The 23,268-nt window shown below is 50.7% G+C and overlaps 4 protein-coding genes across 4 annotated transcripts; 2 read left to right on the forward strand and 2 right to left on the reverse strand.

Moving 5' to 3' along the window:
• Positions 1–1,112: 1,112 nt before the first annotated feature.
• SUMF2 (sulfatase modifying factor 2) lies at positions 1,113–4,378 on the forward strand (the record flags this gene model as incomplete). Its single annotated transcript, XM_079545201.1, has 9 exons — positions 1,113–1,170; positions 1,403–1,559; positions 1,641–1,755; positions 2,117–2,161; positions 2,312–2,462; positions 2,708–2,763; positions 3,162–3,246; positions 3,822–3,984; positions 4,273–4,378. The coding sequence occupies 9 exons, from the start codon at positions 1,113–1,115 to the stop codon at positions 4,376–4,378; spliced, it is 936 nt and encodes a 311-aa protein (XP_079401327.1).
• Positions 4,379–5,048: 670 nt separating this feature from the next.
• PHKG1 (phosphorylase kinase catalytic subunit gamma 1) lies at positions 5,049–9,112 on the reverse strand (the record flags this gene model as incomplete). Its single annotated transcript, XM_079545092.1, has 9 exons — positions 5,049–5,360; positions 5,895–6,020; positions 6,101–6,254; positions 6,565–6,655; positions 7,062–7,225; positions 7,451–7,516; positions 7,996–8,050; positions 8,385–8,560; positions 9,030–9,112. The coding sequence occupies 9 exons, from the start codon at positions 9,110–9,112 to the stop codon at positions 5,109–5,111; spliced, it is 1,167 nt and encodes a 388-aa protein (XP_079401218.1). The 3' UTR covers positions 5,049–5,108.
• Positions 9,113–10,840: 1,728 nt separating this feature from the next.
• Positions 10,841–12,927, reverse strand: CHCHD2 (coiled-coil-helix-coiled-coil-helix domain containing 2). The gene is made up of 4 exons (XM_079544958.1): positions 12,786–12,927; positions 12,122–12,347; positions 11,420–11,579; positions 10,841–11,073 (listed from the first exon to the last, which is right to left on the reverse strand). Exons 1-4 carry the CDS (start codon positions 12,833–12,835, stop codon positions 11,063–11,065), a joined length of 447 nt encoding a protein of 148 aa, XP_079401084.1. The 5' UTR covers positions 12,836–12,927; the 3' UTR covers positions 10,841–11,062.
• A 1,459-nt stretch (positions 12,928–14,386) lies between these two features.
• Positions 14,387–23,268, forward strand: VKORC1L1 (vitamin K epoxide reductase complex subunit 1 like 1; the record flags this gene model as incomplete). Its single annotated transcript, XM_079545001.1, has 3 exons — positions 14,387–14,580; positions 22,281–22,390; positions 23,042–23,268. The coding sequence occupies 3 exons, from the start codon at positions 14,387–14,389 to the stop codon at positions 23,266–23,268; spliced, it is 531 nt and encodes a 176-aa protein (XP_079401127.1).

Below are 23,268 nucleotides of genomic sequence, written 5' to 3' on the forward strand. Positions count from 1 at the left end.
GGATTTGTGTTTTCTGGTTGCTGGCTCTGCAGTTGGGCTTTGTGATTGATTCCAGTTCTTGGGGTACAGGGTAGAGTCGTGAAAGTCCTGCTCAGGACGCTGCTTCTGGAGTGCAGGGGTCTGTGTGGAATTGGTGCAGAGCATCTCATGCAGGTGGGCTATGGCAATAATTTGTTTTTTTTCTTGCTCACAAATAAAGCTTTTTAGTTTGTGCGCCTCAGGAAGGTTTGAAACGTGTTGCATGTTGTCTTCCTGGCCATAGGTGGCAGCTTAATGCTTTCTGCTGTTTGTAAGCAGAGGCTGTGGACACTGCAGGAGGTGCAGGCAGAGTGCTGTGTTCAGACAAAGCCTAGCAAGCAGGGAGTTATGCAGCACAAGCAGGCTGCTGCTGTCCTACGTGATTTTTGTCTAATCCTCATCTTGTTGGCGTTATCAGACTTGGGACTCAGAATGTTTATCCTGCTTATACTGAGCCAGTATGAGGAAAGGAGATGTTGGGTTGTGAGGGGATGAATACAGGATGGACTCAAGTGCTGAAATCCCTGCAGCAACTTGCTGCTGTGGAGCAACATCAGTAGGGCTGGGTGTCCCGGCCCTGTGGTTGTTCTGGCTGCAGGGTGGGAGCGGCTGGAGCTGCTGCCCTGAAGTGGGGCTGAGAAAGGGAACGACCCCAGGGAAGGTATTTAGATCTCGTGCAGCCCCACGGTGGGGCTGAAGGCGGTTCGTTTGCCTCCTTTCGGTACTCTGTACCAGCTTTATGTCAGGGCTGCGTGACTGCAACGAGTGACCTTTTTAAAACCAGATGTGCACATAAAGCGCATCTGGTGGTGTGGGTTTGTCAGTAGCCCGGGTAACAGGAGGCTTTTCATACGTGGAGGTGAAATATCAACATTTACGTGCAATGTAAAGCATCCCTTTTCCTTAAAACGAAAAAGCACGCGTGCCGTAATTGGAAAGCACATGCAGTAGGCGTGGTGTGGGGGAAGTGCATCCCTTCCCCCCGGAAACATTTCCCCAGCCTGAAGCTCTTCTGGGTCAGAGCCCTGCGGTTCCGCTGCTGATGCTCTTTGCTCTTGGCGCTGCCGGTGCTGCTCGGCTTTGTTCCCAGGGCGATGCACAGAGCGGCGCTGCTTTGCTGCTGCGTGCTGGGCTGCAGCTGTGCTCTGCTGGGTGAGCTGAGAGCGCTGCTGCTTCAGCTCGCACCGCTGCCTGGCTTCCTGCATCCCCCTGCAGAAGCAGAACTATATAAATGCAAATTGCAGTGGCTTGTTACATTGCAGTGTGTATCCAGCATATGAAGTGGCTTTTTATTTTATTTTTTTTTTTTTTTGGCAAATGAGGAATGCTGCGTTGTGCTTTTAGGTTTACCCGTTAATGTTTGTACCGACTGCTTCACTTTCAGCGTTTGGAAACGATGAGCACATGGTGCAGCTGCCCGGGGGGAAGTTCCAGATGGGCTCCAGCTCCACGCAGAGCAGAGATGAGGAGGGGCCCATCCGGGAGGTGACAGTGAAGCCCTTCGCTATTGACAAGTTCCCTGTTACCAACAGGGACTTCAGGTGAGCTGCTATCGCGGGGCTGCTGGTGCAGCTCTTGGAAAACTCTGCCACGGGTGTCTGAGCGTGTTGTGTTTGTGCCAGGGAGTTTGTTAGAGAAAAGAAATACAAAACTGAAGCGGAAGCGTTTGGCTGGAGCTTTGTCTTTGAGGATTTCGTATCAGAAGAGCTGAAAAAAAAAGTCACCCAAAAACTGGAGGTAAATCTGAAGGCTGGAGGGAGATCAAGAGGTTTCAGTAGGTGTGGGTGGCGTCGTGGGGGCAGCTCAGTGATGGGGGAGGTGGTGATTGCCCAGGGAGTGTGGAGTCCCCATCCCTGGAGATGTTCCAGAACTGTGCAGAGATGGTACTGAGGGGTGTGTTTAATGGGCATGGTGGGGTGGGCTTGGGGATCTAAGAGGTCTTTTCCAACCTTAATCATTCTGTGATTCACAATAACCCGGATCAAACAGTTCCCAACCTACTGCATCCTCCTCTTTCCATGCACTGTTGTAGGATGACTGAAGGGTCTCTGGGGAGGGGGGCAGTACAGCTTTAATCCGATGTTGCTTTTTTTCCCAGTCTGCTCCTTGGTGGCTGCCAGTTGAGAAAGCTTTTTGGCGACAGGTGGGTGTGAAGCAGGCACAGTGGTGAGTTCTTTCTTAAAACCAAGTGGAAAATAGCATCTGTTTCCTCTGTGCAGGCTCCCCACCTTGCTCTGTTCTATCCTTTCTCTTGGTGATTAATGAAACTGATGAAGATCGCTGCAATTTACAGCCTGCAGGTCCTGGCTCTGGCATCGCAGACAGATTGGAGCACCCAGTGCTGCACGTGAGCTGGAACGACGCGCAGGCGTTCTGCAGTTGGAAGGGAAAAAGGCTCCCAGCTGAGGAGGAGTGGGAGTTTGCTGCCCGGGGAGGCCTGGAGCGTAAGTAGGCACCCCCCTCCCTGCTCACATCCAGTGGCTTTCTATCATAGCATATCCTGAGTTGGAAGGAACCATTTCAACCTGGAAATAAATGGGATAAACGGTAGCTTAATGTGCTTCCCTCAGCAAAGCACTAAGTGCCATCTGGTGGGTGTACAAGAGCTGATATATAAGCTGGGCAGAAAACAGCAGCCACAACAAATGAGAGAGGATCCTTGGATAACTGCTCACTTCTTCTTCAACAGAAAGGCTGTATCCCTGGGGAAACAAATTCCAGCCAAACCGGACCAACCTGTGGCAGGTGAGCTCACACCAGCTGTCCTGGTCGCACTGGGCAGTGGTCAGCTGGGGATTTGGGCACATAGCACTTGGTTGTGAGGTACTGCAGAGCTCCTGGGGGTTGTCCACAGTGTTCCCAAGGGAGCAGATGGAGCCCAGTGCCCCTGGGAGACTGGGATTTCACTTCTCCCAAAAAATGACACGTTTTTTTTTGCAGAGATGATTATTTTTCCGCTAGGATAACATGAGATGGTTGATCACCTCTCTTGGACACAAATGCAATGTGCCAAGTTAATCTGCAGTGAAGAGTTATTTCCATTGTTTAACTGCAGTTGGGCTTTATATACTTTTTTTTTGTAAGAAGCAGGACTTTTCTTCTCTGCAGTTGGTCTTTGCTTAATGCCATCTTTCCTCACCCAGGGTGACTTCCCAAGGGGGGACAGGGCTGAGGATGGCTATCACGGTGTGTCCCCGGTGGCAGCATTCTCACCTCAGAACAATTATGGTATGGAGAGGCATCACTGCCCAGCTCTTTGGGTACAATCTACTCACCATTCAACGCTAATTATAAACCCTGTAGTTGTAGCAGAGTTTCAAATGTGAAATGGGATCTCATCAGCATCTTGACAGTGTGAGCCCAGTGAAAGTGTTGTTACTGCAGCTGATGTACAGCTGGAGCACTTCACTGTGCCATCCCACGCCCATCAGCAGGCAGTTATTCTGCATTTCCATGGGATTTATTTGAAAATCCCAGGCGTGTTGGAGGGCAGCAAGTGCCATTCCCTCCTGGGGGTGGAAAATGGTGGGGGCATTTAAGATAAGACAGTTATTCAGCAGCTGTCCAGCTGCTGCTGGGGGCTGGTTAGCAGTACAGCGAGGAGCTTCTTGTTCTGCTGGGATCTTTCTGGGATGTTAAAGCCCCATCTCCCCATGCACAGAAGTGTTTTTGCGACCCCGTAATCCTAATATGTGTAGATGTGGCACGGCGGGATGTGGCCAGTGGGCACGATGGGGTGGAGTTGGACTTCATGATCTTGGAGATCAACAGTAAATCATTACTGTGGGAACCTTCTGTCTCAGGAATCTATGACCTGCTGGGGAACACGTGGGAGTGGACGGCCTCACAGTACAAACCACCAGGCCGTCCCCAGCCACATGCTGAGGCGATGCGTGTGCTGAGAGGGGCCTCATGGATCGACACTGTGGATGGGTCTGCAAACCACCGGGCTTGCATCACTACCAGGTCAGTGCCAGTACTGCTTGTGCTTTCTTCTTCAGCTGCGTAAGAAGGGGTTACTTTGTTCCTATCTAGATTTGTTGAGAAGCATTTAGAAAAACACTATAGATATTGCTAAAAATTCTAATGCTGTAAATTCATTCCTAATTCCTTCTCAAATAATTTGTTTTCCATCAAGTGCTTATAATTGAAAGCCTTTCTAAAACTTAGGTAAGTGGGAGCATGTTACACAGGGTTGCATTCACCAGTCTGAGCACTAACCGTGCAGGACTCCTAACTGGGTATCTTTCCCAGGATGGGGAACACACCAGACTCAGCCTCTGACAACCTCAGCTTCCGCTGTGCTGCCGACGTCCCGAGTCACACCACTAAGAGCAGCAGAACCAAACCTGAGCTCTGAGGAGGGCACCTGGCACGACCTGAGGGTAGTTTCTCCTGTGGAGATGGACAGTAATCCCCAGAAACCATTTTCATTAAACCAGTGAAGTTTTAAAAAAAAATTAATAGTTTTAGCCTAAAACTCATTTCTGCATGTCTGGGTGCTGAGCAGTGATTACAGACAACAGGCATTTTGTTTCTAACGGCCCATGGGTGCTGCAGACATTACATGTCTCCTTCTGGTGTGTCTGCAGCAATCAGAGGGCTGTTTGTGTGAGTCCAACTCCAGATCTGATGGCACAGGAGCCCTGGGCACAGTGGGTTGAGGACAGCCTGCCAGGCACTGCTCGTCTCCTAAGTCCAGCAGAGAGGCTGTGGATGCCCCATCCCTGGAGGTGTTCAAGGCCAGGTTGGACGTGGCCCTGGGCAGCCTGGTTTAGTATTAAATGTGGAGGTTGGTGGCCCTGCCTGTGGCAGCAGGTTGGAGATTCATGATCCTTGAGGTCCCCTCCCACCCAAGCCATTCTGTGATCTGCTGCTCTACTGGTGGCAACTACTCCAAAGCAGTCCCTTAGAGCAAGTTAGGAGAAAACCCAAACTGGGTTCTACCCAGCATGCACAACAGCCATCTGCACCTAGCTCGAGCCCAGCAGCTTTTAAGAAAAAGCACCAAAAATCACCGGTTGGTTTGGAAATATTTTACTTGCCTTAACTCTGAGCAAAACCCAACTCAAGCAGCAGCGACGCTGCCATCAAAACAGCTCTTCCTCGGCCGCCAGGGCGAGCAGAACAGCCTTGCAGGTGTTCTCGAAGAGCGCGGCCCTGTTCTGCGCCTCGCCCTTCTTCACCCAGTGCCGGTAGGTGCGGAAGGCGCAGGCGTCGATCAGCTTGCGGATGGGCTTCAGCGCGTACGGGTCCCGCACCACCAGCTCCCGCGTCACCGCCTTCACCATGCGGTACTGGTAGTAAATGCGGACGGACGCCAGCACGGTCAGACAGATCACCTGTGGGGAAAGGGGGAAGTTGGGACCCTGTCTCACACTCAGCCCTGTCCCCAGGCTGCGTGTCGCTTCACCGCCTCCAGGGATGGGGGCTCGGCCGCTTCCCTGGGCAGTCTGTTCCCATGCTTCACAATCTTCTCTCTGAAGAAGTCTTTCCTAACATCCAGCCTAAACTTTCCCTGGTGCAACCTGAGGCTGTTTTCTCTTGTTCTATTGCTTGTTGGTTGGGAGAAGAGGCTGCCCCTCTCATACACACACTATGCTCTCCTTTCAGGCTGTATGTGCATAGAGGTAATGGTATTTACTTGTAGATCAGTAAACTAAGCTCCTAAGTGTCCCATCTACCATGAACCGCATAGAAATATCACACAGTAGTGCTGGAAGAGGTGTCCCCACCCCGGTGCTGCATCCTGCCGAAGCCTAGCTCCATCAACCCTGCTGAACACCATTTCTTCCTCCCCATCCAGAACACCCATCCCACGTTCTCCTCCTGGGTTCAGGGTGCCAAGGTGTCCCTGTTCCCAGCACCAACCTCACCTTGAATTTCCGGAAGGGGCTGAAGTGTCGGACCTCCTCCACATCGTACTGCTGGAAGAAGGGGTGTGCCAATGCCTCCCTCGCCGTGTACCGCCGCTGTGGGTCCACCACCAGGAATCTGGAGATCTGCAGGACAGCAGCAGGTTGATCCCACAGCATCCCAGCCACCTGCTCCCCACTGTATTTCCCCTTTCCTCAGCACCCACCAGGTCCTTGACGGTGTCAGAGCGATCATCCCACTCTGGGGAGCCAAACTGGTAGTCCCCGTTCATGATCATCCGCAGCATCAGCATCTGCTTGCGGTGCCAGAAGGGAGGTGAGCCAGCCAGCAGTGTGTACATGATCACCCCGGTGCTCCACCTGCAGGGACCCAGGAGGACACACCAGCTCCAGCAGCACCCAAAGGATCCATACCCCACAATGGGGTGCAGGGGCCAGCCTGGAACACTGGGGCTCAAGCTCCAGCAGGTCCATGGGGACATGGGTGTCTCCAGGGTCTGCTGCTTACCAGGACAGCCCCCTGCAGCCCCATGGAACATTTTTTTCTTTTTAAATGCATTATTCAATTCCTTGCAAACCCTAAAGCTGGTCCCAATGAGGAGCAATTCCTGCCGTGCCTCAAATCATCTCATTTTACAAGCACCCCAAGGACTGAGGGCACCTCACTCACATGTCCACTTCTTTCCCATAGCCCTCGTGTTCATCATCCATGGAGCAGTGCAGGATTTCGGGGGCCAGGTAGCCAGGTGTGCCACAGATTTCTGCAAAACAGGGGCAGAGCATCCCCTTAAGGATGACTGTGTCACACTGAAGCAGCTTGTCCTAGAGAGGCAACAAGATGTGTTCAGATCCTTGCAGTGATGGTCATGGCAGGCAGTGACTGCACCTTGTGTGCATGTGGCTGCTGACTTAAGTTGGTGAGTTATAATGAATTATAATGTGAGCGAGGAGAGCAGGGAGGATGCTGCTGGAAGGAGATGCCTGTTGTTGCTTATGTTGCTCTTTGCTGGGCAGAAGGAGGAAAAACTTGATGAATAGAGTAATGAGGGTCAACTGGAGGACAAAGTGGATAAAACACTGCAGTGTTTTCATGGGAAGGAGCGAGGCTGGAGAGGGCTGCACCAGCACCAGCTCACCATGGGCATCGTGTCAGCGCTGCGCACCCACCTTTGAGCTTCTCGTTCTCACGCAGCTGGCAGGAGAAGCCAAAGTCTGTCAGCTTAATGTTCATGTTATCATCCAGGAGGATGTTCTCCGGCTTCAGGTCGCGGTGCACGATGTCGATGGAGTGCAGGTACTGAATCACTTCCAGCAGCGCGTGCATGATCTTCCTGGGAGGGGAGACAGCATTACTCCCAGTGCCCGCTGGCACTGCGCTCCCAGGGATGGGGACAAGGACAGGGAGAGGGGCCACACAGCTCAGCCCCCATGCAAAAGCCCCAGCACCCAAGCACAGGGGCACAGCCCGGGTGGCATTTTGTTCCTGCGCGCTGTGCTGGCTGCACGGCTGTACTTGGAACTCGTGCTCTGGTTTTGCAGCACAATTTCAGCCTCACCTGGTTTCCTTCTCGCTTAAGGTGACCTTCTCAGTGAGGTAATCAAAGAGCTCGCCTCTTTTCATCCTGCATGCAGGAGGGAAAATCAGCCTCAAGACATGGACTGCCTAGGGGTTACTGTCCCTTATCAGCCCTATGGTGCTAACTGCACAAAATGACAAATTAATAAGAAAAGGTTAAAAATGCCTTGATATCTTGCAAAATGTCAGGCAGGAGGAAGAAAGGTTGTACACAGAGCAGGCAGGGCCCAGTGGGTCCATCGTGGTGCCACAAGTTGCGGCATTGTGCCAGCCCTGGTCCTGCTGGGCATATAAATAACTCCAAGCTCCCACCAAAGGTTATGGGGAAACCTGAGCTGCTGCTGATTGAGGGGAGCAGAGCTGAGGCTGAGTGAGCAGACTCCTTCCTACCTGAAGCAAGACCCAGTCATGTCCCTGTTTTGCCCATTGGGGTCATAGCAAAAAAGCTGGGGAGAGTTTTGGCTGTCTGTAGGGTGGAAATGTGGAGAAATGGAGACAAATAGGGCTTGGGGAGCTGGTACTTACAGATCGAACACCAGGAAGAAGAAGGTGCTGGACTCATAGCTGTCCTTCAGCTGGACTGCAATGAAATGGAGCTGTGAGCTCTGTGCAGTGTGCTCCTTACCACACACCCCATGCACAGAGAGCTCCTTTCTACTACCAGGCTGAAAATTGCTGATCTAATTGCTAGCTGAATTAACGAGCTGATCTTCGTTAGCGTTTTGATCAGGAACTCAGGAGGGAGATGGCCAGGCAGCCTGGGCAGAGGCAGAGCAGGGGATGCTCTGAGCAGGTGCCCTGCATCGTGCCAGGACCGTGGGTCTCACAGAGCTCTGACATCCAGGGATATCACCCCAAAGCCCTTCCTGAGCTCAAAGAGTAAACGTGGCAGAAACCCTCCTGCCCCGACTCACTGACGTTGGGGTGTCCCGAGACCTTCCGCAGGATGTCGATCTCCTTGGCTGTGGCCTCACGCAGCTCCTGCACCTCCTGGGGGGAGATGTTCCCTGCTGTGATGTCGATGATCTTCACGGCATACTCCTGCCTGGTGGCTTTGTGGATGCACCGGCGGACGACGCTGCTCACCCCCCTGCCAGGAACAGCACAGGAACGATGAGGTATTTTCCCATCCCCGTTTGCATGACGTGCTGTGGAGGATCAGGATGGAATCGCTTTCCCACAACTGGGAGATGCACCCGATGATCCTTATGGGTCCCTTCCAACACGGGTTATTCTATAAACTAATAGGGACGTGGTGTGAGCTCCTGGGAGGGGTCCTGAGCTGGGGAATCGTGGCTGGGCAGAGGGTTGGAACGGGATGATCTTTAAGATCCCTTCCACCCCAAACCATTCCGTGAGTCTACGGGTTCCCCCCCCACCCAGCACAGCCCCACAGACACACAGTGGGGCTGTGGTGTTTTCCTGGCTTAGGGGGACAAACTTTGAGCAGATGGAAAGAGCTTCTACGTGCTATTTTTAACCCTGTGGTGCTGTTGGCTCTGATCATATCAGATTCCTGCTGTGATCGAGCAGAACAGTTTGTCAGAACCAAGCTTTACCTGCCCAGAACCTCCTTCGGCTCATATTTTTCATAGAAGTCCTTGGACGTGTTCCAGTCTGGGAGGTCCTCCTCCTTTGTCATGGTTGGGTCCTGGCAGGTGGAACAAGTCTGGGGGAAGAATAGCTCTGCTGGTCCCAAAACATCAGCCTATACCACCATCCAGGGACCCTGCTGAGCTTCGAGATCCACCTCTCTTCCTCCCACCCCCGTTATTTCCAGTTCTAACACTTGTTTCTCCCCTCTTTATTATGTGAATTTGTCCCAGATGACTTTTGGCTGAGAAACAGTAGGAGAAAATGGCACGAAAAGGGAAGGGAGAGGAGAGCTGGAGCTGCTGCCAGCACTGCAGGGTCAGCTGGGGCCGAGGTGCGGGGTCGGGCAGGGCAGCGCTCCTGGGTGCCAGCAGCGCCCAGCCGGGCTCCGAACCTCCCCCCAAGCAGCGCTTTGTTTTCTTCCCTTTTAAGCTGCTGCTCGCGGGCACGCTGCCACAGCCCCAAATCTCGTCGTTGGTGGCAGCCCGAATTGGATCGCAGGGATGGGTGCGGGCCGGGGGCGATCCCACACAGCCTGCTTTGCGTCGGGTTAGCAAGCATATCGATTAACGCCCGCCGTTCGCACATTTATACCATCAAACGCAGCTGCTGGGAGACGTGGGAGAAGCGCTGACCCGATTTGGGGCTCAAATCCTACACGAGCCGCGCAGAGAAAACGCTTCTATGGGGAACGCGGGCCGGGTGTCAGCGCGCGTCGCTCCGCACCGCCCTGCCGGCCCCCCACGGCCCGGCCTCGCCTCACCTCCCCTCGGCTCCCGCTGCGCCGCCGCCTCAGCCGTGCGCCATCCGCCCGCCCGGGGCCGGAAGCGGAGCGGGACGGGAGGAGGAGCGGAGGAGGGGGAGGAGCGGCGCCGAAAATAACGGCGGGGCTGCGGGAGCGGGGAGCGGCTGCCCGGGGCGGGGCGAGGCCGGCGGTGCCCGCAGGGGCGGCGAGTCCTTTTCGCCGCTTTGCTGACGAGCGCGGCGGCCGGGCTGCGCTCTGCGCTTTGTGCTTTGTGCTCTTTGCTCTGCGCTCTTTGCGCTGCTTCGCCCGAACCACCCGGACTTGGTGTTTCTGCCCCCGTCCCTCCACGCCGCGCGGCCCCCAGCGCTAATTTTATCCGTTCGCTTCCAGGAAATGCGGCTCAGAGAGGTGAGGCTCTGAGGAACAGGTGGGACGCGTGACAGCAGCTCAGCAAGCAGCAAGAAGGTATTTTGGGGATATTTTTTAAATGACTCGTGTTACTGCGGGCTACGAGTCCCACATAAGAGCGTTTCAGGCCTTTTGTCTTGGAAGCGTGCGGCTGCTCGTCATGGCAGTTACTCGTGCGATGCTCCGCCGGGTTTTCAAGTAGAGGGATGGCATTTCTCAGCCTCTTGAAACTGAATACAGAAGCTGTAGTCAGAACTGTGATTGGTTGCAGGCTGAGCTGCTGCATGCAGAGCATTGCAAAATCAGCCCTAACCTCCCTCCTCAGCACACTGTAATAAGCAGAAGTTGCCCCTGGGGTTCAGATACTCCAGGAAATGTCAGTCCAAGCCCCGTGCCAAGGCTGTTCCTGGTGTGCTGCACCTCCAGCCCTGCAGGCATTTTTCATGCCAGCAGACCTGACAAGCGCGCTCAGCCTGCTAAAATCACTTCATGCCTGCTCACCTTCAATCCTCAACTCACCCAGCAGTCCAAAACCCACCAGAGCAAGGTACCTCCAGAGTTTATTTGTACGCCACATCACTCACATTCAACACAACAATTAAAGAAACAAAATAGTTAGCCCCAATCAACTCATTCCACTTTATTGATCATTTTTTCCACTTTGTGCTCAATTAGTTTGTAGTTGTATCACAGCTGTAGAGGCTATGGCAGAAATGAAGCCACAAAGACAACAGTGTGACTACACGAAACTAACAAGATATCAGACAGCTTTAGACTATCAGCAAAGCTTTTTCATTCATAGGTCAGTTCTCGTAAAGTGGTCTTCAGCAGCCTTGGTCTGGAGGCTTAAGCTAAACCTGTAAGATAAGAAGTTACAACAGTTAATCACGTGAAGTTTTAGACCTAGAGGGGGATGGTGCCATCCCTGCACACCCCCAGCTCAGGCTGGAGGGCCGTGAGCACTGATGGAGCTGTGGATGTCCCTGTGCACTGCAGCAGTGGGACCAGATGGCCTCTGGGGGTCCCTTCCATCTCCAACCATTCCATCATCCCTGCTATAAGGCAGACACAGGCTAAGATGTTCCCCCTCACCCCCCAGCATTTGCTGACAGGTGCTGAAGATTCAGCAGTCCAGACCCCCATGTTTGGCAGTTCCTTGTCCTCCCACATCAGCACACTTGGCTGGTACTGCTGTCTGCTTACCATTAGCAAACCTGCACTGCTTCAGCACTTCACTGAAGCCCTCGCACAGCTTGAGGTCAGTCTGGTTCTGGGCACACTCCAGGAACTGCTTCATTTCATACTGGCAAGGAGCAAACTGCTGCTGCTGCTGCTGGTAAGCAGGCTGAGCGGCCTGGGGTTCCTGAAACAGTAGACACCTCTGTAAGCACCCCCACACCTGCTCCACCCATGAAGCCATGCCACCCCTGCGCTGCTTTCTGTGCACTTCTTCCCTGCATTTTTGCCATAGCACATTACTTTTTAAATGGAAAGTACAAAGTCTCCAGTGATGACATGAGGCATTCTGAGCAGTTGTGCAGGTTACACACACTTAAGTAACTCCGGATAATACCCGAGCAAGGCAACAGCACCATACTGATGTCTCAGCAGCACAAGAGGTGACTGCAGGACAAAAATCTTGCAATAGATCTTATCATTATCAGACCTGGAACACAGAAGTCCCCTGTGAAATCAAGGGTACTGAAGACAACAGCTGTGTGCACTGCAACGTGTGACCCTTTGAATTACTTTAATTTGGAGACCGAGTCAAGAAAGTTGCTCTAGAATTCCTAGCCAGAACTTGTGCAGTTTTTAAGGCTGTAGCAATTACTTCAGCCTATACACATCTATTCTCTCCAGTTAACCCCACCTCAACAGTCAGCACCCAGCCGTGCCTTCCCTCACCTGGTAAGTAATGTCAGGCCTGGCAGCCTCAGCGCTGCTTCCTCCACCAAAGCCTCCGGTAAGTGCGTGACCGATGGTGTGCCCCACAGCAGAGCCCACAGCGACTCCTGCTGCCGTCGTGGCCATCTGAGCCATCAGCCCGGGCTGTTTTGGGGCAGGAGCAGCCACGGCAGAGGCGGGTGCTGGTGCAGGGGCTGGCGGTGCTGCTCTCATCTGCGGCGCCCGGCTGCGAGGACAGAGAGAGCTCACATTCCTGCTCTGTAGGGCTGAGGCCTCAGAGAGCAAACACTGGCAATTCCTCCTCGCGTGACCCCACACACAGATAGCAAGGACACGGCGTTCCAGGCAGTTTTGTTTTACACACCGCAGGAGCTTTGCAGCTTTTTTTTTTTTTTTTTGAAAGGCCAGCACATCCCCATCCCAGTAGCGCGTTATGGGCAACAAGGCCCGACCCGGAAGGGGCTGCTCAGACACGGCCTTAATGCGACAGGGAACCGATCCCCTCCACCCAGCAAAGCGCCCACCCCGCTCCAGAGCCCCGAGCAGCGCACGACCCCTCTGCGTCACCCACCCCGACACGGCTGCGAGGCCTCTGCGGCCTACACGGCCCTGGGGCGGGGACCCGAGAAAAGGGCCGGAACGTAGAAGGCACAACAGCGCTCACCTGGCGGGCGGCGCAACGCGGGACGAGCGGCTGCGTCCCCCTCTCGGCATGGCGGCAAGCGGGAGAGGAACCGGGACAAAACGTAACCGCACCGAGCCGCGCCTCTGAAGGTCAACAGACACCCGCCGCGCGCTGCGTCACTTCCGCCGTGCACCGTGTGCCACTTCCGCCGCAGCGAGGGGCGGGGCTTGCTGTGGCCACGCCCCCATCCTTCCCGCCTGAGGCGCTGATCCTGCTGGGTTCGAAGGCGGGAATGCTTTAGACACAACGCAGCTTGTTTTGGAAATCTGCTGCCAGCTCTTAACCTTAGCAGAGCTTCAGAAAAGTGTGAACCATTTAATAGGAGTTGTAAGAAAGACAAAGGTCATTCCATAGGAGTACAATTAAAGCACAGTCCCACAGCTCGCTGTCATGGTGCGAAGCTGCTGCACCCACAGCATCAATTAATGAATGAATTAATTAATGCAGCACGGAACTTGTCTGGGTTTTTAATATTTTTAGTACCTAACCTACAGACAATAATGGAAATGAGCCCAAGTGACCAGTCTGCATGACATTATACCTAATGAGTTAATAAACTGATAACCTAAACAGGAAGAGGCACTTAAACCACTTTATTTTCCCATTCTAACTGCCTCTCATTCTCACAACAAACACAAACACAGCACAGCATGCCACTGCCACGCCGTGCTTACTGCCCCCATTCACTGCAGCGCAGTTGGAGCAGACCTTTAAAGGTCCCTTCCAGCTCAAGTAATTCAGTGGCTCTATGATTCTGTGGTTATACAGTTGATGGCACAACATAAAAAGGGCCTTGTCTGCATTACCTTCAGCTGTGCAAGGGCAGTAGTCCCATCAAACTGGTTGCTTCAACATCCTGTATACAAGGGATGTAAGTTGGCTGTGATAGCAGTGTATCTGATGTGGGATGTCAGGGTTCAAACAACCCTTTTTTATTAACATTTTCTCAACTCCTTTTTGATTACTAGTTTTCAATTTCCTTCTGTTTCTGTCGGCAGAAGGGTTCGTCCCTTTGCAACGGGTTTCTTTTGGAATTTGCTTTGTTTGCCAGAACAATGCTGTCACGGATGGCAGAACTCGGGGCATGAATGCTGCCATTGTGTCGTCTCATCCTGCTTTCCTTGGGAAAACTTGCAGAGGTTGCTTTTGCATGGATTCACTCTTCCATCAGCTAACGAGAGGCGTAAAGAAACGGGAAAGGAAGGAGAACGAGCGGATCAAAGCGTGCGTCCCACGGTGAACGCTGTGAGCTCTGCGAGCCTCAGCACGGCCCAAAGCCGTGAGGAGGAGGAAGGAAACGGGCTCCTCCGGCCCAAAGCGGCGGACGGTGCCGGGCCCGCAGTGCTCCCCTCCGACCGACAGGGGGCGCCCCGCCCCGCCGCCGGCGCGGCCCTCCGGCGGCGCCCACTCCACGCCTCCTCTCTCCCACCCGACCTTACGTGACGTCGTCGCGGAGCGCCACGTCCGGCGCGGCTAGAAGGGGGCGTGGCCTCTCGGAGAGCCAATGGGGTGAGGGCGCGCGTGCGCTGCCGGTGGGCGCCGGGCGCGCGTCGCGGGCTGAGGCGGAGGGAGGGGGTAAGATGGCGGCGCCCGTCCTGCTGCGAGTGTCGGTGCCGCGCTGGGAGCGGGTGGCCCGATCCGCCGTGTGCGCGGCCGGCATCCTGCTGTCCCTCTACGCCTGTCACCTGGAGCGGGAGAAGGGCCGCGATCTGCACTACCAGGCCTTGTGCGACCTTAGCGAGAGGGTTCGCTGCTCCGCCGCCATCACCTCCAGGTGAGGGGGAGAGCGGGAGAGCGGAGAGCGGCCGCCGGCAGCGAGGGGGGAGAAAGGGCCGGGCGGGGGTGCCATAGCTGCGGCTCAGGGAGGGCACAGCTGGGAGTTGGAGGGGCTGGGAGCCACGGGCTGAGGAGATTCAGGATGAGGATGAGGATGAGGAGGGGGTGCTGTGGGTGTGAGGCGGGCCGGCCCGCATAGCAGCGTGCGCTGCGGGAGGCTGATGGCGGGCTGTTGTAACGGGCAGTCCGAATTGCTGGTTCATCGCGGCGTTACGGGTGTCTGCCTGCATGGTGAGGGCTTCGTTAGGAGAGGATCGCCACAGCAGCAAAAGCCCTACTCGCGGCTTGGCTTATCCTGTAGGCTTCCCGTTAGTAATCAACGTGGCAGCTGCTTTCTGAAGGCTGATAGCAGTGCAGGGACTCAGCCTGCTCGGTGCAGCACTGCTGGGTGACGATGTGCTGCAGGATGTACAGCTGCCATCTGCCTTATGGCCTCACCTGTGTGCTTCAGCTGGAGACATGACTGTGCAGAGCTCTGCAAACTGCTCTGTGTGCGTGCAAAGACATGCAAGCACGTACATGGGTAAGCAACTGAGAATGGGAGAGTTTGGGTTCTATTGCACCTTCAGTCGAATGAGTCCTTAAGCATTATTTGGGTTTTTGTGGTTTCTTTTTCCTTCCAGTTGTCCCACTCCATACAAAGGTATTGCCATAACAAAGTCACGGGTGAGGAGATGTGATTGACCTGCCAAGGTGGAAGCTGGTTGGTTTGTTTAGATGAAACAAATGTGGAAATCCTACTGCTGGAATCAGTTCTGAGGTGCTGGTTTGTGTGTTAAGTTACAGAGATGTTTGTCTGCTGCTGTCTGAAAGGAGACTCCTGTGGCTGAGTGCCTTTGCCTTTCATTCTGTGGATAGTGTTTAATTTGTGAAGGTGGTTGTTCATGGTGCTGCTTCAGAGGGGTCCTAACATGAGCAATTTCAACCTAAACAGAAAGAGGACTTCAATACACTTTCCTAGTAACTTAAATTATAACTTAACGTTCTGAATGGGCTGCTGAGGTTAAACTGTGTGAGTGTTGTCAGTATTTCACCACCACCATCGAGGTGAAAAGAGAATAATGGGGATTTCAGTGCCTGAGCAGCCTCTGCTGTGGTCTGTTCTGATATTGGTCCTTCAGGGGTTGTTGTTGTTATTGTAAGGAGTGCTCTTGAGATGGGGAATTTCAAATAGCAGTTTAAATGTGTGTTTACCGAGCGCTTTGAAAAAGCAAAATGGTTATAATTAGAAATATCTAAAGATATAATTAGAGAATAATGCTGGGTAATTATAGCATTCGTTAGTAATGCCGCAGCAGAGATGCTGTGTGTGCCGTGGTAAGACCTGTCAGTGCTTTACTGCAGGAGTTTTAAATGATAATATGAGTGTTTGGGGATAAAATCCACGGAGCTCTCACTAGAAATCTCCTCAGCAGTTGCTAGGAGAACCCTGCTTAGCGACTGAAGTATTGCAAATGTCAGGATAGCTTATGGTAATGGAAGCAGGTGGCAAGAAGAGTTTGTGGAGAAGGAGCATACGAGTTCTGTGCTGTCAAACCATATTTGGAGAGGAATGTGCTTTCAGCTGTATACGGCCACAGACCAGAAAGGAATATTCCTTTAAAATCAAGGCAGGAGGGCAGGCTATTAACCTTTGAAGGAGGAATAACAGTGGAAGAAATTAATCTTATTCTGCGTGTTGCCACAGCGTCCCTTCCATCAGTCGCTCTCCCCCTCCGATGCAGTGCCTCGTTGCTACCACGCATCACTGAGGTTTCAAAGAAACTTCATTCCTAGGAGGAAGTTCAGACTGCAATTCAGACTTCACCTGGATAATGGGATTTCAGGTTCCAGCTTTCTCGTGTGCAGCGCGTAACTCTGAGCTCTTTTCATGAAGCATCTCGGTGGCAGTTGCACAGCCAGTCGTGTAATTTGTCCCTGCGATTTGTTTCTGCACAGTTAGAGGGCTGACACAGCGGTGCAGGCACAGCTTCCAGAGGCTTCCTTCAGTTGTGTGACTTAAGGCAGGTTTGCCAATGGGAGTAATGGGACTTGGAAGGTCAAAATCGTCACATTTCCAGTGATGGTTCCAGCAGAGGGTGGAACTTGAAAAAGCACAGTCATGGTATCGGTGTTCATATTAATTGTATAGCATAATTGGAATAAGTTAGTATGTTTTTCTTTGAATTCAGTTGTTTTGGAACTCAATTCTGGTCACTGGGGAGGATTTTTTCCACTAATAAGCTGTTATTATTCCCAACTCTTGTTTCTGAGCCAAATCTGGCATTGGCACAAGAATGAGGAAAGATGTTGTGAAGATTAGCAGCATGCAGAGGGAGGAGCATGGGAAATCTTCTATCAGAGACTGACTCATGCAGAAGATTATAGTGGAGAGAGAGCTTTAATAAGTGTCCCTTATTGTTCCGAATGCTTCTGGTCTCAGGCTTTTATCATGGGGAAAGTTCATGAGATGGTTTGGAAAGAAAAACAGCTGTGGACTGTATAGTGGTCACTGCTGTTATCCAAGCAGTGATAAGACATAGGGAAATAGAAATGCTTTCATTTGGCAGTTGCTGTGGATGTTTTAAGTGAATTGCCCTCTTGTGTTTGAGAAGAATGAAGTGGCAAGATTGGCTTTACTTATAATGAAGTTGGCTGGTAGCAGCTCCTGATGGATCTTTTCCTTTTTCTTGGTATAATAGTTTCACAGAGGAAATTAAGCTAATAGGCAAGTTGTGTGGATAGCGGTAGGGCTTGAAGTGAAACACAACATTTAAGTAGCAATGGAGGTGCTGGGCTCCTTGCTTTGCTCTTTGGTGTGCCATGGGAGGTTTGGTCCTGTGGCATGATTCTGCATTCTCTTCATCCATTTAAGGCTCCTGCAGGGCACAGCAAACTAGTGGATGGCTTTTATTGGAAGAAGCATTGTAGTCCAGAATATGTTATGCTGTAACAGCTTTAATACAGCCCTAGGATAAGTGGCATGAATGACCAATGGCACGTCACTGTGTATCTTCAGCAGCCCCTGTAGCTTTCAACCAGCGGTGCAGGGGGGTTGGAAACAGTATTTGTCTGCACTAACACCTTTAGCCAACTTACTGAAGAAATGTCAGTCAAAGCAAGATTTTAAGAATCGGTGTTTGTCTGTTCATAGTTTGATAGATGACGTTTAGGAGTTCCCTGTCTGGAACTTCATGTTGATGTGTGAGGAGTTGGTTTGCTGTCTCGTGACGTAGAACTTCGGTGCTGTGATCCCTGAGTCCAACTGCACTGCTGCATCTTTCCTTTTAGTGCAGGTCCCTGTTGTCCCAGCATCTTTCTGTTGCTGTACCTACAAGCAAATGTTTCAGTATGTTTGAAGTTGACAGCTGTGGCTGTTAGTGACCGTGGTCAGAGATGGTACAGGTAGTGTTGTGGTTGCCTGGTCACTCCTGGACACTTTTTGTGCTTTTGTGCATCTTTGCTAGTTAGTAATTTCTTTAATCTGAGCCACATCATTGTTTTTGTCAGGCATCTTTGATTCTGCATAGGAAAAAGATAAGTTTGTTTGAACTGCTGAAGGGTTGTGTGTGCAAACAGGGCTCCACTGGGAGTGGTGCGTGCTGGATTCTCCTGGGTGAGGCTGGAAGATACGAGCTGGGAAGGGCTGCAGGGCTTTCTCTGTGCTGCAGGGACTGCTGCAGAAAGCTGCCTTCATCCAGAGCCCCAGAAGCTGACGGTGAAGTGAATTTCACCTCGTGCTTGAGTGTAAAATTGATGACTTCACACTGAGGCTGGTGTGATGTGCCTTGGTGGGGGCACATCTGTGAAGCACCCCAGCTGTGTGTGTCCTCTTCCCAGCCTTACAGCCATCCGAGCTCCACTGCTCAGCAGACATCTCTTCAAATACATTATTTCTGGCTTGACTAGAATTTGCAATCGGATGAGAATAGTTTTGTGTGATGCCATAAAACAAAGTGCCCATCGTTCAGTTTTGGGCTTCACTGATGGTAGTTACAGAAAAGAGGTTATGAAGAAGGCATGTGTTGCTGTTGGCTTGTAATGTGAATAACCAGTGCTTCTGTGCAGTCTGCTAGCAGGTCGTTAAGTGCTCAGGGTTGGGCTCTTCTGGATGCTGAGGTTTTCTGGATCATCTTTGTGACACTGAAGGAGCTGAAGGATATATAGAACGGAGTCTGAGTTGATGATGGTAAATATGGCTGATAGATTTAAACGTGAAATGAAGTATCAAGATTTTGGAGCACTCCTGGCAAGCTTACAAATAGGAATTTTTAATCTCCTTACTTGTGGCTTTTAATTAGAGGCTTTTACTTAATTTATTAAAACTATTAGAGTGGCCTAAATGACCTTGTAACAACAAACTGGGCTTAATTCAAAATCCTCTAGTGAGGCTGTAAAGAAGCTGCACCAGAGTTTCTTACCATTGCTCGGCATTAAAATGCTCCATATCCTTTGACCTTTACATCAGCTTTTGGCCGAAGGTGAGGTGTGAGCACAGGGCAGCCCTGCTCCTCTCGTTGGAGCTTTCACTCTGTGCTGTCACTTATCTCAGAGGTCAGATGGCATTTAAGGAAGTGAACGTATTGCTTGTGAAGTATAGGATTACTTTTTTTTTCCCTAGTAAATGATCTGAATTGCTTCCACGGGATTACAAATGATGAAATGGTATTTGATGTTGATAGCTAAATAATGTGTATGGGATGAAAAAAAACAAACCTGGATTTAAATGAGGTGGTATGACTCAAAAAACAGAATTTGGGTTCTTTAGTTAAAGTTCTCTGAAAATAGCATTGGTTTGCTCGTTCCTGTTTGCCCTTCTCATTACAGCTAACCCAAACACTGGGAGAGAACAGTGCTGGGAACACCTGCTGCTGCTGCACCAATCTCCACGTTCCCAGGTTTTCACGTACCCGTGCCATTTGATAATCTGGGCCCCCAGAGGTGTGATGGCATTTTCAAGAAGGTATTTGGGAGAATATCAGCTGTGGGAGTGTGTGTGCCCTGTTCTGGGCACCTGCTGCTCCAATGACAGGGACGTGGTGTTGGAGCCACCCGGGTTTCACCTGACCTAGGCTGGTTTGTTTTATTGTCTGTATGCTAACATGAGCATACAGCGCTTGGTTCCTCTCCTGTCACGAGAGCTAAGGGCTGCCAAGTGAAACTGAGGTGATGTGGGAACTCATTGCTGGAGGATGTCACAGTGGGATGCACTCAGGGTGGGTTGGGTACGTCCAGCAAGGCAGCCCAGGGTGTGGATGCCACTGAAACTGAACGGTCAGCATGGAGGTTGGTTGTCTGTGCTTTAAGGTGAACTCCATGCAGTACAGCAGCATCTCAGCCTTGTGACTGCCTTTGTGCCAGTGGTGTTGTCTGCTCAACTGCAGTGGAATCTTTAGTGTGGAAGTGCTTTTCTTGTTCTGGATCGCAGAGGATGTTGAATTGTGCAAAAGAGGTAAAGATTGAACAGTAGCTGATTACGTGGAGCTGTGTCACTAGTGGATCAGGATGACCTTAGCTCTGAGGAACACAAGAAGCATCAAATGCATAGAAATATTGTTTTAAACTTTCAAAGCGATGCAGTGCTTCTGAGCTCTATCAATGTCAGAAAGCAAAAAGGGCACTGTTTAGAGAGGAGATAATGACTTTCAAGACTTTCGATAGAAGGAATGTAGACTGTGAGTAAAAATCACTGTCGTATTCAGTTTTATATGTTGGGAAACCACGCGAATGTGGCTTTGTCTTGGTTTTCTTGGATCTGTGTAGATAGAGGATGTTTTTGAGAGCTTTCAAAGTTACAACTGCAAATGAAACATGAAGCAGCTGTATGAATGGAGCTGTGATCAGAGTTAGCTGAAACAGCAAGACGTCCTCAAGGTCTGCCTTAGGACTTCCTTGAGGTCGATTCAGATCGGTGTGAGGTTTGTTTTTCTTTGTAACAGCAGTTAAACTTGGGTGTGGTAGAAGCAGGCTTACTGTGTGTGCTCATCATACTGCTGTGAATCACACGGGCGGGCTTCAGCCTTGTTTCCCCAGCAGAGCCCATGGGTGCTGCAGGGCCTGGGCAGTGCCAGCAGGAAGTCACCAGCGTACATCTGTGGTTTCAGCCTGCTGTGCAAACTGCAATCAGTGCACTGCAGCTCACTCCAATAAAAAATTGGAGTTAACCAATAGTCAGCTCTTAGACATTAGAGGCCTTGTAAGAAAGATGAGTTCCCCCGAGAACTCTGAGCAATTTGTAACCTTTGTTCTTCATTAAACTTTTATTGATGTTTTATTTCTTTTCCTCCCCCTGTGAATACTGCAGTCTGTTCCTTTGTTACATTTTCTGCATGGTTTTAGGCTTTTGGTTATCACACACAAATCAGGGGTGGTGGCTGTGATTTAGGTGTGAGAAAGAAGGTTTTATCTTAATCTCTGCTCAGACTGCTTGCAAACTGACTTGGTTCATTGTACGTTTTGGCAGCTTTTAGGAGCTCTGTGTGGGAATAAGGAAACGATTGAGACTCTACAGTAGAAAACTTTGGCAGAACTTCCTCACAGTTTCAACCTCATCAAGCTGTGTGTCTTAAAGTGCAGGCTTCCCAGCCACCTGAAGTTGTGTGGGATGAGATTGGAGCTGAACTCTGCGGACTGGAATGCAATAAATGATGTCCTTAAAGCTGCCACAGGGCCAACGAGGTCCTTAATGAACTTGTGCATGTGGTTAAAGCCTTCACCACACTGTGACCTTCTTGTGGCTCTGGGCACATCGTGTGGGGACGCTGACTGTTGTGCAGGGCTTGAACTCATTATCTTTCCATTAGCAACAATTTATTGACTTCCAAAACAACCCTAGGATCAGAGCATTTAGTCTTTTCTACACTGGATTGGAGCTTTCAATTGATGCAGAGCTTTCACTTCAGTCATTTACAGGACTCAAGACCAAAAGTTTGATGTCCTTCCTTTTTTCCATGTGTGCAGTAAGAACACTTCCAGGAATCAGAGCATAATTCTTGGAAAGAAACACACAGGACAGTTATTAAGCTTGAATTAAAATGATACATTTGATTGTGCTTTGAAAACATTGCACAAATGGCTGTGAGGTGATGCAGTCTGTTGGAGGTGTTTATTGTGGCATCTTTCTCATGTAGGAAGCTGTGATGGTAGCCTTGCACTGGTGTCAGATCTGTGGTGATCTGCATCAGCAGTGTTGTAGCATGTGGAGAGCAAACTTTGCTTTGTGTGGATGCAGAAGCTGCCCTTCTGTTGGCACAGATGTAGCACACTAGGTTAATTACTGTAGATTTAGCATCCGTCTACTACTCTTGTAGTAGAGCAAACTGCTGGAGGAAAGAAAAGTATTTATTTGGTAAATGAGCTTTGAATTACAACCCAGGGAAGCAGACGTGGTGTTTGGTGAAGCTGCAGCTGTGTGAGCTTCGTAGCTGTGGGTGTATCAAATAACTTTCATCAGCAGTATGTGGATAAAGTTGTACCTGGAGCACAGCCTATTGCAAGCTGTGTGCTGCCCGGAGGTGCCCTGATCCTCATATGGGCTGCCGTGTCACATCGGACCATATGTAACTAATTAATTTCTTTTTCCCCCAACAGTGATGAGTTGAAAATACTGATGCAAAGCAATAGAGCCTATGTACAATTTAATGTTTCATTGTTTTGCAGATGGGGTCGAGGATTCGGTCTGTTGGGTTCCATCTTTGGGAAGGACAGTGCAATAAATCAGTCCAACAGTGTTTTTGGACTTGTGTTTTATATACTACAAATGCTACTTGGTGAGTATTAATTCAGTTTATATATCAGGTCTGTGGTGATAAGAGGAGCCTGTTATGCATTGCAGTCTGTGAGAGACCAGATAAAATGCAAGGGATTTCTTTTTAGCAGTCTTATGCTACGTCTGTGCAAAGGGCTTAAAAGCTCAAATGCTAATGAGAGCAATCTTATTTTCTCCTGCTGTTATTAACAGCGTAAAGCATGAAGACAGTTGTTGCATTGGTATTTTCACTCAAATGTGCTTAGCATTGGATTGCAGGGTAGAAAAGAGAGGAGACAAAAATTGAATTTAGAAGTTTTGCAGGAGTAATATGGGCAGCATGTGATGTGATAACGTGTGCATGGCTTTGTAACTGCAGTGTGCTGTGGCTGTTTATGTGGGCAGCCATACCTTGACCAACCTGTAATTTTCCCATAATTCAGGACTATGGAAGATGCTAAATACTGCTTATCAAAGGATTGTTGTACAGAACCTAGAAGCTCTCTCCCAATAGTGATTTGTCAGCCATCTTGAACTCATGGTACACAAAACCTACTTTTATGTAATGCAGACTTGCTGAGCAGCCTTGAGTTGGAACTGCAGTGCCTAGGCTTTGTGCTTTGTGTCAGGTGGAAGGAGAGCAGCAGCAGTAACTCTTTCTCTCTTGTTGCAGGTATGACAGCAAGTGCAGTAGCAGCTCTAATCCTCATGACATCCTCCATAGTGTCTGTAGTAGGGTCTTTGTACTTGGCGTACATTCTGTACTTCGTGCTGAAGGAATTTTGCATTGTCTGCGTCATCACATATTTGCTGAACTTCATTCTCTTTATCATCAACTACAAACGACTAGTTTATTTGAACGAGGCCTGGAAACGGCAACTCCAACCCAAACAGGAGTAG

Source organism: Tetrao urogallus (genome assembly GCF_951394365.1).
Source record: "Tetrao urogallus genome assembly, chromosome: 20".
Classification (NCBI taxonomy): domain Eukaryota; kingdom Metazoa; phylum Chordata; class Aves; order Galliformes; family Phasianidae; genus Tetrao; species Tetrao urogallus.

What these genes read in the sequence shown, in the direction of transcription:
- CHCHD2 (XM_079544958.1), bottom strand. Translation starts at nt 12,835, where the DNA reads ATGCCGAGAGGGGGACGCAGCCGCTCGTCCCGCGTTGCGCCGCCCGCC. An exon ending in CGCGTTGCGCCGCCCGCCAG is followed by an intron (nt 12,348 to 12,785) that starts GTGAGCGCTGTT and finishes CTGTCCTCGCAG; the next exon opens with CCGGGCGCCGCAGATGAGAG. An exon ending in GGCCTGACATTACTTACCAG is followed by an intron (nt 11,580 to 12,121) that starts GTGAGGGAAGGC and finishes CTACTGTTTCAG; the next exon opens with GAACCCCAGGCCGCTCAGCC.